The sequence below is a fragment of the Passer domesticus genome, chromosome 1 (genome assembly GCF_036417665.1).
Source record: "Passer domesticus isolate bPasDom1 chromosome 1, bPasDom1.hap1, whole genome shotgun sequence".
Classification (NCBI taxonomy): domain Eukaryota; kingdom Metazoa; phylum Chordata; class Aves; order Passeriformes; family Passeridae; genus Passer; species Passer domesticus.
Window position 1 is genome coordinate 67,263,100 of NC_087474.1, and position 14,261 is coordinate 67,277,360.

General features: G+C 39.5%; 1 protein-coding gene across 5 annotated transcripts in view; it reads left to right on the forward strand.

Annotated features, from left to right (window-relative positions):
- The window catches only part of RECK (reversion inducing cysteine rich protein with kazal motifs), a 47,942-nt gene that overhangs the window by 1,814 nt on the left and 31,867 nt on the right, over nt 1–14,261 (forward strand). For 4 of the 5 annotated variants that reach the window (XM_064422067.1, XM_064422100.1, XM_064422053.1 and 1 more), the window contains exons 2-5: nt 586–644; nt 4,423–4,497; nt 6,571–6,607; nt 13,635–13,720. In XM_064422067.1, the coding sequence (XP_064278137.1) occupies nt 586–644; nt 4,423–4,497; nt 6,571–6,607; nt 13,635–13,720 (257 nt within the window). Of the gene's footprint in view, nt 1–585; nt 645–4,422; nt 4,498–6,570; nt 6,608–10,522; nt 11,448–13,634; nt 13,721–14,261 lie in introns of those variants that run through there. The other variant, XM_064422085.1, reaches the window with a different exon arrangement.

The window sequence follows — 14,261 nt, forward strand, 5'->3', positions numbered from 1 at the left end:
AATCATCCATCACTAGTGAAACAATGTACAGTTTTGTTCCAAGGTTTTTAGAACAGAATTCAATGAACAGCTTTGTGAAAAGAGACCCCTCGTCTGACTTCCTTCACCACCTGTTCTTAATTGATTCTTGCACTTTTCAGATTCTGTGAGATGATTCAATTTACAAAGGCACATAATCTTTTTACAGAGATTTTTGACTGGTTTTTGTTTACTTTTTCACATTTATTCTTTTTTAAGTTTTCCCTGAGTTAATAAATTGAATTATCTCATGAAGGAATTTGCCATGTGCCAAGCTAGTGCAAGTTAAGTAGCAGAAATATGACTAGAGGCAGAAAGGGAGTGAGGTCTCATTTTGGTGACAGTGAGTGTTCAGGGGTAACTGTGAAACTTCTTGTAAGGATCTTCAGCATTTTCAGAACAAAACATGTTCATTTTTTGCCTTTTGGGAAGGAGTGTTTCTCACAGTCATTTGTGGGCCACAGAATTGTCCTGATAGAACATCAAGTGTGTACTTGTATTCAGAAGTGATGGTTAAGTGTTTCATATCTTTTAAATGTCTTTTTCCCTCTCCCTGCTTTTCCATAGGCTTGTCTTGTTGTTACCATGCAAAGGACAATTTAATGTGCCGTGATGTCTGTGAACAGGTAAGCTTGTTTTAAATTTAACTCTGTCAGAGTTGAAATTGTGCCTTTAGACAATGATGTAGCAACATTAAGTTTGTAAGTTAATGATCCTCTGTCTGGAGGCTGTGTGTGAATTGTGAGATGCAATAGTATCAAAATGAGAACTTGGAAATTTTAGAACCATAGTCCTTTTTCCTTTTGTAATGAAAAATGGGTTCTGCTGAAATTGAGGAGAAATAGAAATACCAACCTGAGACCACAATTTGGTCAAAAAGTGATAAGCACATTGGGAAATGAGAGGTCTGAAGGTATTTTACAGAATTTATGAATCTTATGTGTTTCTAAGTTCTAGGGAATTCAAACTGAAGAACAAGATGCTGGTATTATTCTTTCTTCCTTCAGGTTCTTGTTTGTCCACTAAGCACCTTGTTATGATATATGGTTTTGTGAATGCAGCAAAAATCTGCTCACTCACTTTACTCATAACGCTTTGTTTCATAACATTTGTTCTGAATTCAAGCTTGAAAAGTATTTTTCCATAACGTATGTTTTCATTGCACATTTTGGGGCTTTATATTTTTCTCTGATTGTACTAACAAAACTTTCACTTTAAATTGCACTTTTCCCTCCCTGATATATATAGAGAATACAACCAAATCTTTCTTCAGCTTTCATATTGGTAGGGCAAACAAGGAAAAGTCTTACAGTCTCTTTGCATAAGATAATCTCTCAATTCTTATAATAATTCTTGCAGCTCTTCCAGCATAAGTTTCTCTTTTAATACACATAAGCAAAACTATACATGGCATTATAAAAAAAGTGTAGCACTCAGTCTTAACAATTGTGTCAGAACTTGGATAGAAGAGAAAGATATCCATTCCTTTATATAAAAAAAACCAAAAAACTAGTGAATTTAGTAGCTGCATTGATACGGCATTTGGAATCATCTGTCCATTTCTTTCTTGTGTTTCATTGGTTTGAAGTTTCCAGTTTATCATGTGAATTCCTGTTGGCTCTTCATGAAAGGCCTTCAGCTTTTTACTGTCAAATTCCATCCCAGTTCTGCTATACTGGTTCTAATTATTACATTGTTTTCTGTGGGTTTTGTAAGACACTGATCTGGCCTCATCTGGATGATCTCTCTCCACTCAGATAATCAGCATATCCAGAATCTTAGTAGTGAGAGGTCTAGAAAAGGTCTGAAGCAGGACTGGTGCCCCCTAAAGTATGCTATGAGGAGCTGACTTAGCTGCCTCACGTCAGGCTAGTGGCATCATTTTCTATGTGATCCTTTGATACGGTGCAACAGGCTGACCGAAGGAGCTGTCTGCTGTTATTTTACTGGTTTTCATCTTCTGTAACCTAACTATTTTGTGCAGCTGACAGGAGGAAGAAGTTTCATGGCCTGTCTTTGGAAATGCACTTGCAGATTAGATTTGGGGCCTTAGAGCAGATGAGGAGGAGTGATTTGTTGAGGAGCCACCTTTGTCTAACCGGCAGATTCTAAACAATACCACCAGGAGGAATACTCCCTTCTGCAGGGCATGGAGGCACTCACCTGCAGAGGAGGCTTTTTGGCTAAGGTCATTTGGTTTTCAGGGGCTCAGAGGTAGGATGTTGCAGGAATCACAAGGTTTTTTTGACCCTCAGACTGTTATCCATTATCTGTGGACACCAGCGATATTATTGAGGGAGGCCTGGCCTGGGAGCCCAGGGACTAGGGTGAAAGGCACAGGACACCTAGTGATGTTGCCCTGGATCCTGCCAGTTAAGGCTTGATTAAGGGTAAGGAGTTCTACTAACCAGTAAATCAGCTACTGTGAGACTTTTGAAAAAGATGATGTGGATTACAGGTTTGTTTATCAACTAACATGGTTCAAACACCTAATTTTTTTGCATTACTAATTAGTATTACTCCACTCTTAGCTTTAGTGTCATCTCCTTTTCGAGATTATTTGATTAGGCATGTCAGATACCATTGCAAGTAATAAACAGGCCTCTCTTTCTTCAATTGACTTTTTTTCCCTAATCTTATTTCTGAGAAGTTTCATCGTGATAAGTTTTCTAACCACATTCATTGTGCACCATTCCGGAGGACTCTATCCGTACCCTTCTCCAAGGAGAAGGACTGTCTATCCCTGCTCCCAGGAAAACACCTTAATGTTCCAAGAATCTGATTCAGATAAACAGAGAAGTTATGAACAAGCTTTGGTGCAGAAAAGATATGGTATAGAGAGTTTAGAAGCAGGGAAGTGTTCTACAAGAAGAATTTAGACCTTTTGCCAAGGCAAGTAAGGTTATATAGGGAAAGACAAAGCCCAGCTGGAATTGAGACTTGTAGAAGAAGTCAAGGGCAACAAGACATTTTATGGCAGTAGTTAAAGGCTGAAGAAAGAAAAATGTAAAGCTGTTGCTGAAGGCAGCATGTGATTTAGTGTCAGTAAATCATTCCTGGCCAGCCTGGTTTGATAATCGGGCTGCATTTCTGGATGAGGGGGAAGGTGTGGATGACTGTAGCAAATTTTTAAACACTAATTCCCTCAATGTTTTTATATCCATTTTAGGATCATATGGGTTTGAGGAATGGACAATTAGATGAGTAAGAAACGGGTTGTAAAATCAGACTTAGAGATAGAGGTTAGTGGGTCCTAGGCTAATAAGAAGTGGAATATCAAAGGGGTCTGCCCTGGCACCTCTCCTGTTTAGCATCTTTGTTAACAGCCTGGATGAGGCAACTCTCATTGAGTTTTCAGGCCATGTGAAGCTGAAAGGAAGTGTTGATAATCTTAATGGTAAGACTGTCATCCAGAGGGACCTGCACAGATAGAAAGAATAAGCAGATGGACACCATGGTCTGGTCTCATAGTTTACCCTTCTTTGAGCATGAGTTTGAAATAAATAATCTTCTGAGATCCCTTTCAGCCTGAATTCTTTTATTATCCTATGACCTCAGAAGAGTCAAAATATTAATGCCGTTCTTTTTTTGCTCTCATTTCTGAAACAAATGCTGTTGTTCTCTTGATTTTCTTTCAATAAGTTTATAATGTTAGAATAGAACTGATAGTTTCTCATGTTAAGTAGAACAAATTTAGACTAGAACTGTGATGTACTTTTGCTTCTGAAATTCATCTGTTTCAGTTATATCATTTCCAGTTTCATATCACACATTAATAGGTCTGTTTCCATTCCTCTTGTTGACCAGTTTCTTGTTTTAATTTATAAGTAAAACTTTATTAGATTGCTAAAGGAACAACATCCTCAGTTGTATTCCATCAGTCTAGCAAGCTCCTGGATTTTCAGTTTACCTGTGGGTACTGTGCATTCCCCTGTAGGTTTTGATTGTCTCTTTAACTAGTCTTGGTTTTGTTCTACCTTTTTCTACAGAAGTTGTATGTTTCAGAGCTTTTTTGAAGTTTAGTTGCTTAAGGTCATGTAACATGTAGCAGAAGGTTAATTTAAAAAATAGAATTGTATAGTATTTTGATCTGTGCAGCAGAAATCCTCTTGCTAGCATTGCCCTTTCACATTCAGTAGAAACTTTTTGATTGAAATGTTTGAGGAGGAAATTCTCATTCTCTTCTAAATAGAAAAAAATTGCATCTCTATAAAAAGTGAAACATATTTGACAAACTATAAATATGTAAAAAAAAATCTTAAATTTGAATTCTGTTTATACTAATTGTTAGGCAAAGTTGTCAAAGAGTAGATATTAGAGAAACTAAAACAGTAAAATCAATTGAAAAAAGTATTGATATGCACAACATTCTCTATGTTTTAAGGTGTGTTTTGTTTCTAATAGATTTTGTCTTCTAAGAGTGACTCCCGTTTGAAGCACTTACTGCAGCGAGCACCTGAGTATTGTCCAGAATCAATGGTAAGGCTTGCTAGAAAAGCTCTTCAAATGAGATTTGAACCTCAAAGTAGGATTTTTTTTCTAAAGCAATAATAAATTACTTTACTTGCAGTAAGGTAGCATGTATAAGCTATAAAATGCAACAAAAATCTTACCTATGTTGTAAAAACTTGTGCTGGGTCATTGTCACTTGGATGTTAATGGTAGCAGCTTAGATCTTACATTCCACCATGTGAATGGCACAAAGCCATGAGGTCTTGGGCTAAGACAAGAAGGCCCTGATAGCTGCACCAAGTTGTTGATGCCTTATCTGAGAAACTGAAGTAATGCTTTTATTGGATAAGTAAGATTATGGTTTTCTGAAAGTTCTGTAGTGTCACTTTAGTTTAACTAAAACAAGAGTGTAATCCACTCCCTCTTCTAAGGATGATCTAATCAGGGAATAGATAACTATGGTCATTTATATTGTAAATTTTAGAGTCTTATCTCTTGGCATCCTTTTGCAGTCAGAAAAGCCTGCTTTCATTTGGTAATTTCTGTTATTTCTGAACAGTATCAATACTGTTTGCAGCAAGCCTAAAACATATGCTCAGCTCAAGTGAGCAATGACTAAGAGTAGTAAATCTGGGAATAGCATTTAATTAGCAACTTCACAAGATTTTGTTCACTTATAGATCCTTTCCTTTTGTGTGGCAAAGTTCCTTCAGGTTTTTGATTCTGTGGGTCAATAGCTCTAAGGTCTCAGAAGGTCTAGACATTTCCTGGTATGAGTAAAACCTGTCATGAAAATCTATTGAAGTGATGAATAGCATTTGGTTTGGTACTGGTTTTCTTTATCTTTCATTCCCTGATAAGTAGAATCTTATCTGTATAGTTGAGAAGTGCTTCTGATAAGACAGGATGAGAGATTATCTGAAAGGGGGAGAATGACACGATGATTTTTATAACTCCCAATTATTATCTTTATAAATGACAAGTCAGCTGTCCAGTTAACATCACTGAACTGGTAATATCTGAACTGGTACATAAAATAGTTAACCGTTCAACTCAATACCTTATTTGCTGGTCTCAGGTATCTCTGGTCTTGTTGGACAGGTGTTCTGGTGCCATTTTACTGATGAGCAGATGGGTTTAGATTTAATCAGATGGTCAATATTCTTGAGCACTGGTTACAGACGTTGTGTTGTGTGTATTTCTTCAAGCAATATGATAGGGTTTTGCCTGGTATTAATTCAAAAAGTAACTGTCAACACAAGAGGTGGTTTTTTTTTTTCTTTGAATCATAGATGCATTTAGGTTGGAAAAGACCCTAAAGATCATTGAGTCCAACCATTAACCTCCTCGTGAAATAAAGGAAGTTAGCTGAATCAAAGGGGTGGAACTTGCAGAAGTAGCAGCTCTTTACCATCTTTGTTTGATCTTGCTTTGGCTCTTGTCTGGGTAGAAAACCTCCACAGATACAGAGGAGGACAATGTTAGATCATTAAATGCAGATCCATTGCAACTTTGGAAAATCATCACTTCCTGTGATGAGGGAGGGATGGATGGATGGATGGATGGATGGATGGATGGATGGATGGATGGATGGATGGATGGATGGATGTGTCACTGTGTGACAGTATGGTTTGCTGTGTCAGTGTGATTGAAACACTTATTTTAAAATTTGTCTTCTATGTGATTATGTGTGTTTAGGGTACTTTTAAGCTGGTGGGAAGGAGTGCTAGGGCAGTAAGCTTCTCCACAGTTCTTAGTCCTAGACAAATCTTGTTCTTTGTTTATGTTGCAGTTTAGTTCTGTGAACACTGATGGGGAGAGAGTTGACTAGCTTGTGTATTCCAGATAACTACACTATGTTCTGCACCTGCAAAAATGCTGCTTTTGATTCCATAGTCTGTGCATAGCAGCCCTCTCATGGAAGGAAGTGGTACTCAGCTTCTATCATAGCACTTCTTTAAAATATGTTTAAATATAAGAATTCTTCCAATCAGATATTTAAAACCCAGAGAAAAAATGCTGAAATTGCTGGTTTGCGTCTGCTGTAAACTCTCTTATTCTGTATACTTGCTTTTGCTTAATTGCATTTTTACTTTTCAGAGAGAAGTGTGGGGTTGTATAAATTCTTCTTTGCCAGGTAAGAAATACCAGTTGACTATTGAATCATGTTGCTTTTTCAGCCTCTGTGTGTTTTAATATTGTGTCTGCCACCTGCACTTACCAATTTCATGATAGTTTAACTTCTATTGTGCATCTAATATAAACTGTGTGTTGTTAAGTTTCCTTTAGTATATAATGAGTTACCTGTGCAATTTATTAATAGTTTTATTTTCCTAATTTAAAAAAATATTTAATATGTTCGTATAATTAAACAGGTCCTTCTGTGACAAATCAGGGAAATATCAGCATTTCTTTCTTTTCCAGATTTTTTGGGTTTTTTATTTTGTTACACCTTAACCTGATCTAAAAAATGGTTGATAACTATGACTTTACCCTAGATGCAGCATAATTTGAACAAAAACTGAGTAACACAGGGAGATAGTAAGAATTAGGCAAGCAGTTTAAGTGCAGGGGCTCAGATTATGAACCAAACTTCTTGGTACAGGTGGATTTAGAAAGTGTGACAGGTTGAAGCTGGCCAAGTGCCAGTTCACTTATGAGAAATCATTTATTCATTTTCCTCTGCTGTAGTTAACCGGGGGTGGGGGGGTGTGGGGAGAAAACTCATGGGGTGAGATAAGAAGTTTAGAAGAAAACACTTTAGGGGCAAAACAGGCACAAAACTTTAAAGGGTATAAAGAAAAAAATTATTAATAGAATTAAAAGAGGGTAATGAGAACTAAAATAAACCTTTAGAACTCCTTTCCCCCCACCCTAGCCTTTTTTCCTTCCCACCAATAGCACAGGGATTTTTAGTCAGTTTGCCACTTTTTAAGATCTTTCTTCAGTTCACTCAGGGAGAGGAGTCTCTTTTGCTATGCCATGGGGTCTTTCCTATGGGAAACAGTTCTCGGTGAACTTTTCCAATGTGGTTTTAATTTTCACAGCTAATAGTCCTCCTGGAACCTGCTTGCAATGTGAAGTCCCTCCCACAGGTTGCAGGCTTCCCACAACTGCTTTTTGTGGGCCGTTTAGTTTATGTGCAGTTTTTAAGGATGAGCTGTTCTAGAGTATAAAAGCAAGGTCCTCTTCCTCTGTCTCTGAAAGCAAGGGCTCTCTGTTCAAGCCTCTCACCGAGTCGCAGCTTCTCAGCATCCGCACGCTCCAGCATGAGGGCCTTTTTCTCATGGGCTGTGGGTGAATGCTGCATCCCCCCATGCACTTCATGAATCACAGGGAAACAGTTTGGTGTATTTTAGTACTCACCACAGCTTGCAGAAGAATCTCAGCTCTGACGCTCGGAGCACTTCCTCTTCTCCCTCCTTCCTTTGCAGCGACCCCAGTGTCTCCATGCTGTTCTCCTCACCTGTCTTCTCCTTTTCCTTGTTCCTGATTCAGGAGAGAATTGGTGTTCATAGGTTCATTTTTTCCCAACTTCCTTCAATTGAAACAGTTTCTCTATAGAGTTCTGCAGTGCTGAAAAGTTTATTTCGCCCAGGCTTTGCATCAGGGAATCGCTTGCTGTGCCTCTTGCTGTTGGTCACATAGTCCAGGCCCCACAGGTGCTCATGTCACCGGGATGCCCCCCTGGCAGCAGGATCCCAGCAGCCAGGACAGGGCCCAGCCCAGCCCTGCCAGGAAGGGCCTCGGCCACAGCACTGGCCACCTCTTCAAGGGCAGAAAGAGAGCTTCCCACGGTTTCTTGTTTCTTAAATATGTTGTCATAAAGGCATTACTAGCTTCTCTAATTGGCTTCGCAGTGTGCCAGTTCTCAGAGCCAGCCATTGGTTGTGGCAGGCATGGAGGAAGCTGCTAGCTGCTCCTCACAGAGAATTGCTTCCGTGGCTAACTCCTTCCCTGTTCACCAAAAGTCAATTAATGCAAATCCAGCATAGAAAGTTAAAGCATAAATCACAACATAGAACTGTAATGTTAAAAGGAGAGAGAAAAAATAGATGAAATCAGGCTTAACTAGTCCATTGTATCATGTGTAATTTCTAAAAGACTTTGAAATTACAAAATTAAAATGCTTTGGAATTAAAATACTATATTTGGAAAAGTGGGAGTGCGGGAAGAAGAGGCTGTAACAGTTTTACCAAATCTGCTTAGACTCCCGCACTCCTTCCTGTCCCCCCACCAGGCCTCAGAGGCAAGCTGTTGATTCCAGTTCTTGTAAACAGACTTCCTATCTTATTGGTTAGAAACCTGTGTGCAATTACCAGACTTCCATCCTGTTGGAGTCACAGAGACACAGCAGGAAAGCTTCCACAGCAGGCGTGCTGTGAGGGACAGGTACAGGAAGATGAGAAGCAGAAGTTGCCCTTTATGTGGGAGTGTTAACTGGATTGCATGGAGCTCTGCCTGGAATGGCTGATGAGCCAGCTGAGAACAGCCTGTGGGCACTGGAGGGCATTGTACAGAGACCCCAACACGGGTGATGTTGTGGGTGTCTGCTGCACACTGCCTCATCAGGCTGAAGCAGTAAATGAGGCCTTCTTTGTACAGCTGGAAGAAGTCTTGTGTTCACAGGCCTGGTGTTTATGGGCAGCTTTAATCACCCTGGTACCTTTTGAAGAGAAAACACATGAGGGCACAGGCAATCTGCTTGCAAGAATCCCATGGGCCGTGGAACTGGAGAAAAGGAGGGTCCAAGAGAGCTGCTTGACTTTAAAAGATCACCTTATCCAAGCTCCACTTAATGCACGGTGGAACTAGAAAAGCCAAAGCCTATATCAGGAGTTGATCCTGGTGAATAATGTGGTTGTCAGCTAGAAAGCTTCTTGAGCTACATCAGCAGAAAGGAAGACTGAGGAAAATGAGAGCCTGCTGCTGAATGAGGCAGGAAACCTGGTGACTAAGTAGCATGTGGTCTTCTTTGCCGCAGTCATTACTGGTAAGATGAATCTGGAGGAGTGCCAGGTCCCTGAGATCAGTCGTAAAGTCCAGAGCAAGGAAGACATGTGTTTGATGGAGGAGGATAGAGAGGGGATAATGAGGACTTTGAAGAAGAAGGGAAGAAAGCAAGTTCATTCCTGCCTCTAGAAAGGGCAGGGAGGACCTGAAAAACTCTAGGCTTGGACAGTTTTACCTCAAACCCTCAGAAGGTAACAGAGCAGATCTTCCTGCAATCAATTTCCAGACACATTGAGAACTCTAGTGTAGATACTCTATAATAGTCAGCATGGATATATGAAGGGGAAACAGTGCTTAACCAACCTGATATTCCTCTATGATGAGATGACTGCCTATTTAGATGAGGGGAAAGCAGTGCATGTTACCTGTCAGCTTCAGTAAGGATTGTGTCACTATTTTTTATGACTTGCTTATAGACAAACTGATGAAGTGTGAGCTGGGCAAGTGAGCAGTGGAGGTGAAGTGAAAACTGGCCAAATTGCTGTGCCAGAAGGTTTGATCAGCATCGCAAAGTGCAGCTGTAGGCCAGTATCCTGAGGGTTGAGGCTGGGTCTACTCCTATTTAACATCTTCATTAATGATGGGACAGAGTTCACCCTCAGTGTATTTGCCAGTCATGCAATAGTGAAGGGAGAGGTTGCTAGACAAGATGGTTGTGCTGCCATTCACAGGGATGTTGATTAACCAAAGGAATAGGCAGACAGGAACCTCATGAAATTACCGAAAAGGAAATGCAAAGTCCTGCACCTGACGAGGGCCCCCTGCTCCACAGCATGCAGGAGGCTTGGCCAGCTGGAAAACAGCTTGGTAGAAGGGTATCTGGGAATCCTGGCGACCAGCAAGTGGAACATGATCCAGCAATGTGCCCTTGTAACAAAGAAGACTGAGCATCCAGACTGCATCAGTGAAAATGTTGCCAGCAGATCAAGGGAGCTGATCCTTCCCCTCCACTCAGCATTGGTGAGACCACATCAGGGGTACTGTGTCCAGTTCTGAGCATTTTGGACAAGAAAACCATGAACACTCTGGAGCAAGTTCAGCAAAGGGCCACTGTGATGTGATTATGAGCTGGAACGTATTGAGGGCAGGCTGGGGGTTTGTATTAGGCAAATAGATGATTTGTTATGGCTCAGGAATCTGTGTGGTACAGATGAATGTGATGAATTACCATAACTGTGGGCTCCAGTCAATTAATTGTGCACTGAAGGTGTATTTTCACCTACAAGTGCAATAACTACCTTGATGACAAAATTAATTTCCAAGTTAAGATTGAAGTTCAATGTTTCTTGAGAGTCAATTTATTCACAAGCTTGTCTGCTGGTTGGATGTAACCTGGAGAGAGGGCCACTTGCAAAGAAAACATTAACAACAGCTGAAAATTATCAGCCTTCTTAATTTGGTTGTGTATTTGTAGCTTGGTTCATTCTTTTATCACCATTAAGTTTAGTTCCAGTATGTCTGAAACTACAGGCCCTGTATTGCACAAAATATGGATGCCTGATTACTCAGTGGTGACTGCTCACTGCTCCTGAAGCTGTACAGCTGTATTTACCATGTGTTTCTCCTGGATACAGCTAGTTATTGCAGCAGAGATTTCTGGAAATCTTTTTTCATATTGCACATGATGTTTCTTTGATTTTTTTTTTTTTTTTAGATTGCTTATGCCTCACATTATCAATCCTACTAACAAATATTCTATGAAACATTACTGTTCTGATTGAAAGAAATCCCCACACAGGAATTTATGCAGAAATGACTGATGTGTTATTTTATGCCTAAAACAGAGCACAGTGAGTGGTTGATTTGGCCATTAACTGTACATATGTAGGAAAACCTAAATTCCAGATTCCTGAACACTGATTGCAAGCTACTGATGTGTGCACTACAGCCATCTTTTTGACACTGTCAAAAATATGCTTAACCTCGAAAAAAGGAATTCTGCACCCCAATTGTGCCAGTGAAAGGTGAGCTGTACTTAGTTGTTAGTGACCTTCACAGCTGTTTTGAACTAGTGTGAATTGGAATGCTGAGGCAATGTTCTGAATAGATGTCAAGAGGATTTTGGGAGTCTCTGGAAAGACCTATGGAGCATTGGCCTGCAGAGGGTCTGAGCCATTGAAATGGTCAAACTGACAGAACACAGGCTACAGCCAGAAGCTACAGTGCACCTTTGTGCCTCTACTCCCTCCAGCTGCTGAGCAATGCTGCTACCTTACTTGTGGCAGGCATTGAGCTTTTAATTTGTGTTTTAGTAACTGTTATGCATATTTTAATTTTCACAGGGAAAGTGTTAATTTTGCTCCATGCAGATTTTGGTCCTCCTTTATAAATTTGCCATTAGCACATTTTCTTAATTTACCCATTGGAATGCCATGAAAGACGGATGCTGGCAAGACTTTCTATGCCACCTGTGTTTGTAAAGCCAATCAAGCATGCTTAAAAGGCAATTTTTGTCATTATAAATACCAGTTGGCCATTGTTTTCCATTGATTGCAATTATTTTTTATTACTTTTCCCAACACTTTTTTAAAGTGTTTTTGTAACATTTAAATTTAAGATCTTACACCTAGCTCTTTCACTTCCCTTTTTTAAAGCTGGACATCCCATGTGGCTCTTCTAAATAGCCATTTCTACTGGGCATAAGAGCATTTTTTTAAATTGTTGTTGATACTTCTGCTTTCTGCTTTTTTATTTCTACATAAAGAATATAATTTATATGTGTAATAAAGTACTGCTTTATTTTTTAAATATGTAACAAAAATGAGTGGTTCATTTGAGTGAAATAATTTTACCTCCTATCCTAAGAAAAACAATGTAACAAGTTAGTCACAGCTGCTGGGCAGCTGCATAGATCAAACCTTCCCTTCATTTCTGTCTTTAAGGTTACATGAGAAATAGATACAAGAATGCATTCTTTTATTTTATTTCTGGTGTTTGGAAAACATTAGAAAATCTGCATTTATTATTAAATTAAGAAGATTAAACAACTTATGGCAGCAATTTGCTTCTTACCATATTTCTATGTGACCTTGTGATAAGAAATTATGGTCATGCAAAAAGTGAAATAAATGGATTAAGAGAGACAGGGAGATGGGAAACTTCTATTTGCAATAGTTCTGGCTATAGAACCATGTTGCTGGGAAGATAAATGACAGAGGAAGTGTTGTGGATTAACCCCCATAGGCTGCTCATTACCACACAGTGTTTGCTCCTTCTCCCATCAGTGGGAGAGAGGAGAATCAGAGGGCAGCAGTGAGGTAACCAATGGGTTGGGATAAAGACAGGTTCTAATGTAAAAATGGAAGGAAAAACAAGAAAGAAAGGAGGAAAAACCCAAACCCAAGAAAAACAAGTGAAGCAAAAAGAAAATAATTGCTTACCACCAACCAACTGATACCCAGCCAGTCCCCAGGCAGGGGCAGCCCCTCTCATCCTCAACCCCCAGCTATTATGGTTGAGCATGGTGCCATGTGGTATGGAATGTTAGCTGGGGTCAGCTGTCCTGGCAGTGTCCCCTCCTGACCTCTTGTGCACTGCCAGCCTATTTGTGAGTCCCTATGAAAAACAGAAAAGGCCTGGATGCTGCCTGTATTTGCAGTAACTAAAACATCCCTGTATTATCAGCACTGTTTTAGTCAGAAGTCCAAAACATAGCCCCATGCCAGCTCAGTTGTAGAAGTTTAACTCCACCCAGACCAAAAACACCAGGAAGTTTGGAGAAAGAACACAGAAGATTTTCTGCATTGGCAAAGTTGATTAAGATGTGTGCTGTTGAAACAAACAACAGGGTGTATCTGTAAGAGATGATGCTGTGATGAGATTTTTTTCCTGATGTATTTTGTTGTCTTATATTTCAGATTAGATAGATTATCAAAATCTAATATTTCCATTGAACGTATAAATCCATTTACATAAAGCATCTTTCTCTTCAATGTGTGGAAGGTACTTAATTAATTGCTAGTCTCAGCATTTATGAAAACACAGACTCGTGGTTTTTGCTTGAAGTTGGTTTGGAATTCCAATAAAATGTAATCTGTACATACGCTTCTTGAATGAGAACAGGATTATCAAATCTGAAAAGTAGAGGGAAGGGAAAATGATGGCATAGTTTCTCTTTCTATTCTAATAAGTCTGTCATCTTGTTTCCCAAGGAGTTTTGAAGAAGTCTGATGGATGGGTTGGTTTAGGCTGCTGTGAGCTGGCCATTGCTGTGGAGTGTCGGCAAGCGTGTAAGCAGGTAAGGCTTTCACCCTACTGACTGAATCCAGGCTGATTCTGCAGCTCTCTTTTGTTACGCTGAGCTTAATTCTGACTTCTTGTCACAGTCTCTACATAAAAGTTGTTACTTTAAAATAATGTTGAGTGAAAGGCAACACATGGCTGATCTTCAGCTCTTTTTTTTTGTAGTGCCATGTTTAGTGATACAACATTGTGGTTACAGCCCCAAACAGATTTTTGTGCCTCTTCAAAGAGGTTTATGTTCAGATGGAAGAAAAGTTTTGTGGTTTTTTTTTGGTGTTAATAGAGCCAGTGCTTTTGTCAAATAACAGTTTTGAGCATAATTTGTAAATTTAGTATTGACCTTTTTATTAAAAATCTGTGAAGTATTAAGTGATTTTTCCCCTAAATATGTGTTTGTGGCTTTAAAAACATCTTCAAAATCTAGGAGCATATTTGTGTTTATCATCATCCTTGTAATTCATTTGTGGAGCACAGATGTACTTAATATTCATATTTGTGAACGTTGCCTGTGTAGTCTTAATCTTGACCAAGCAGCC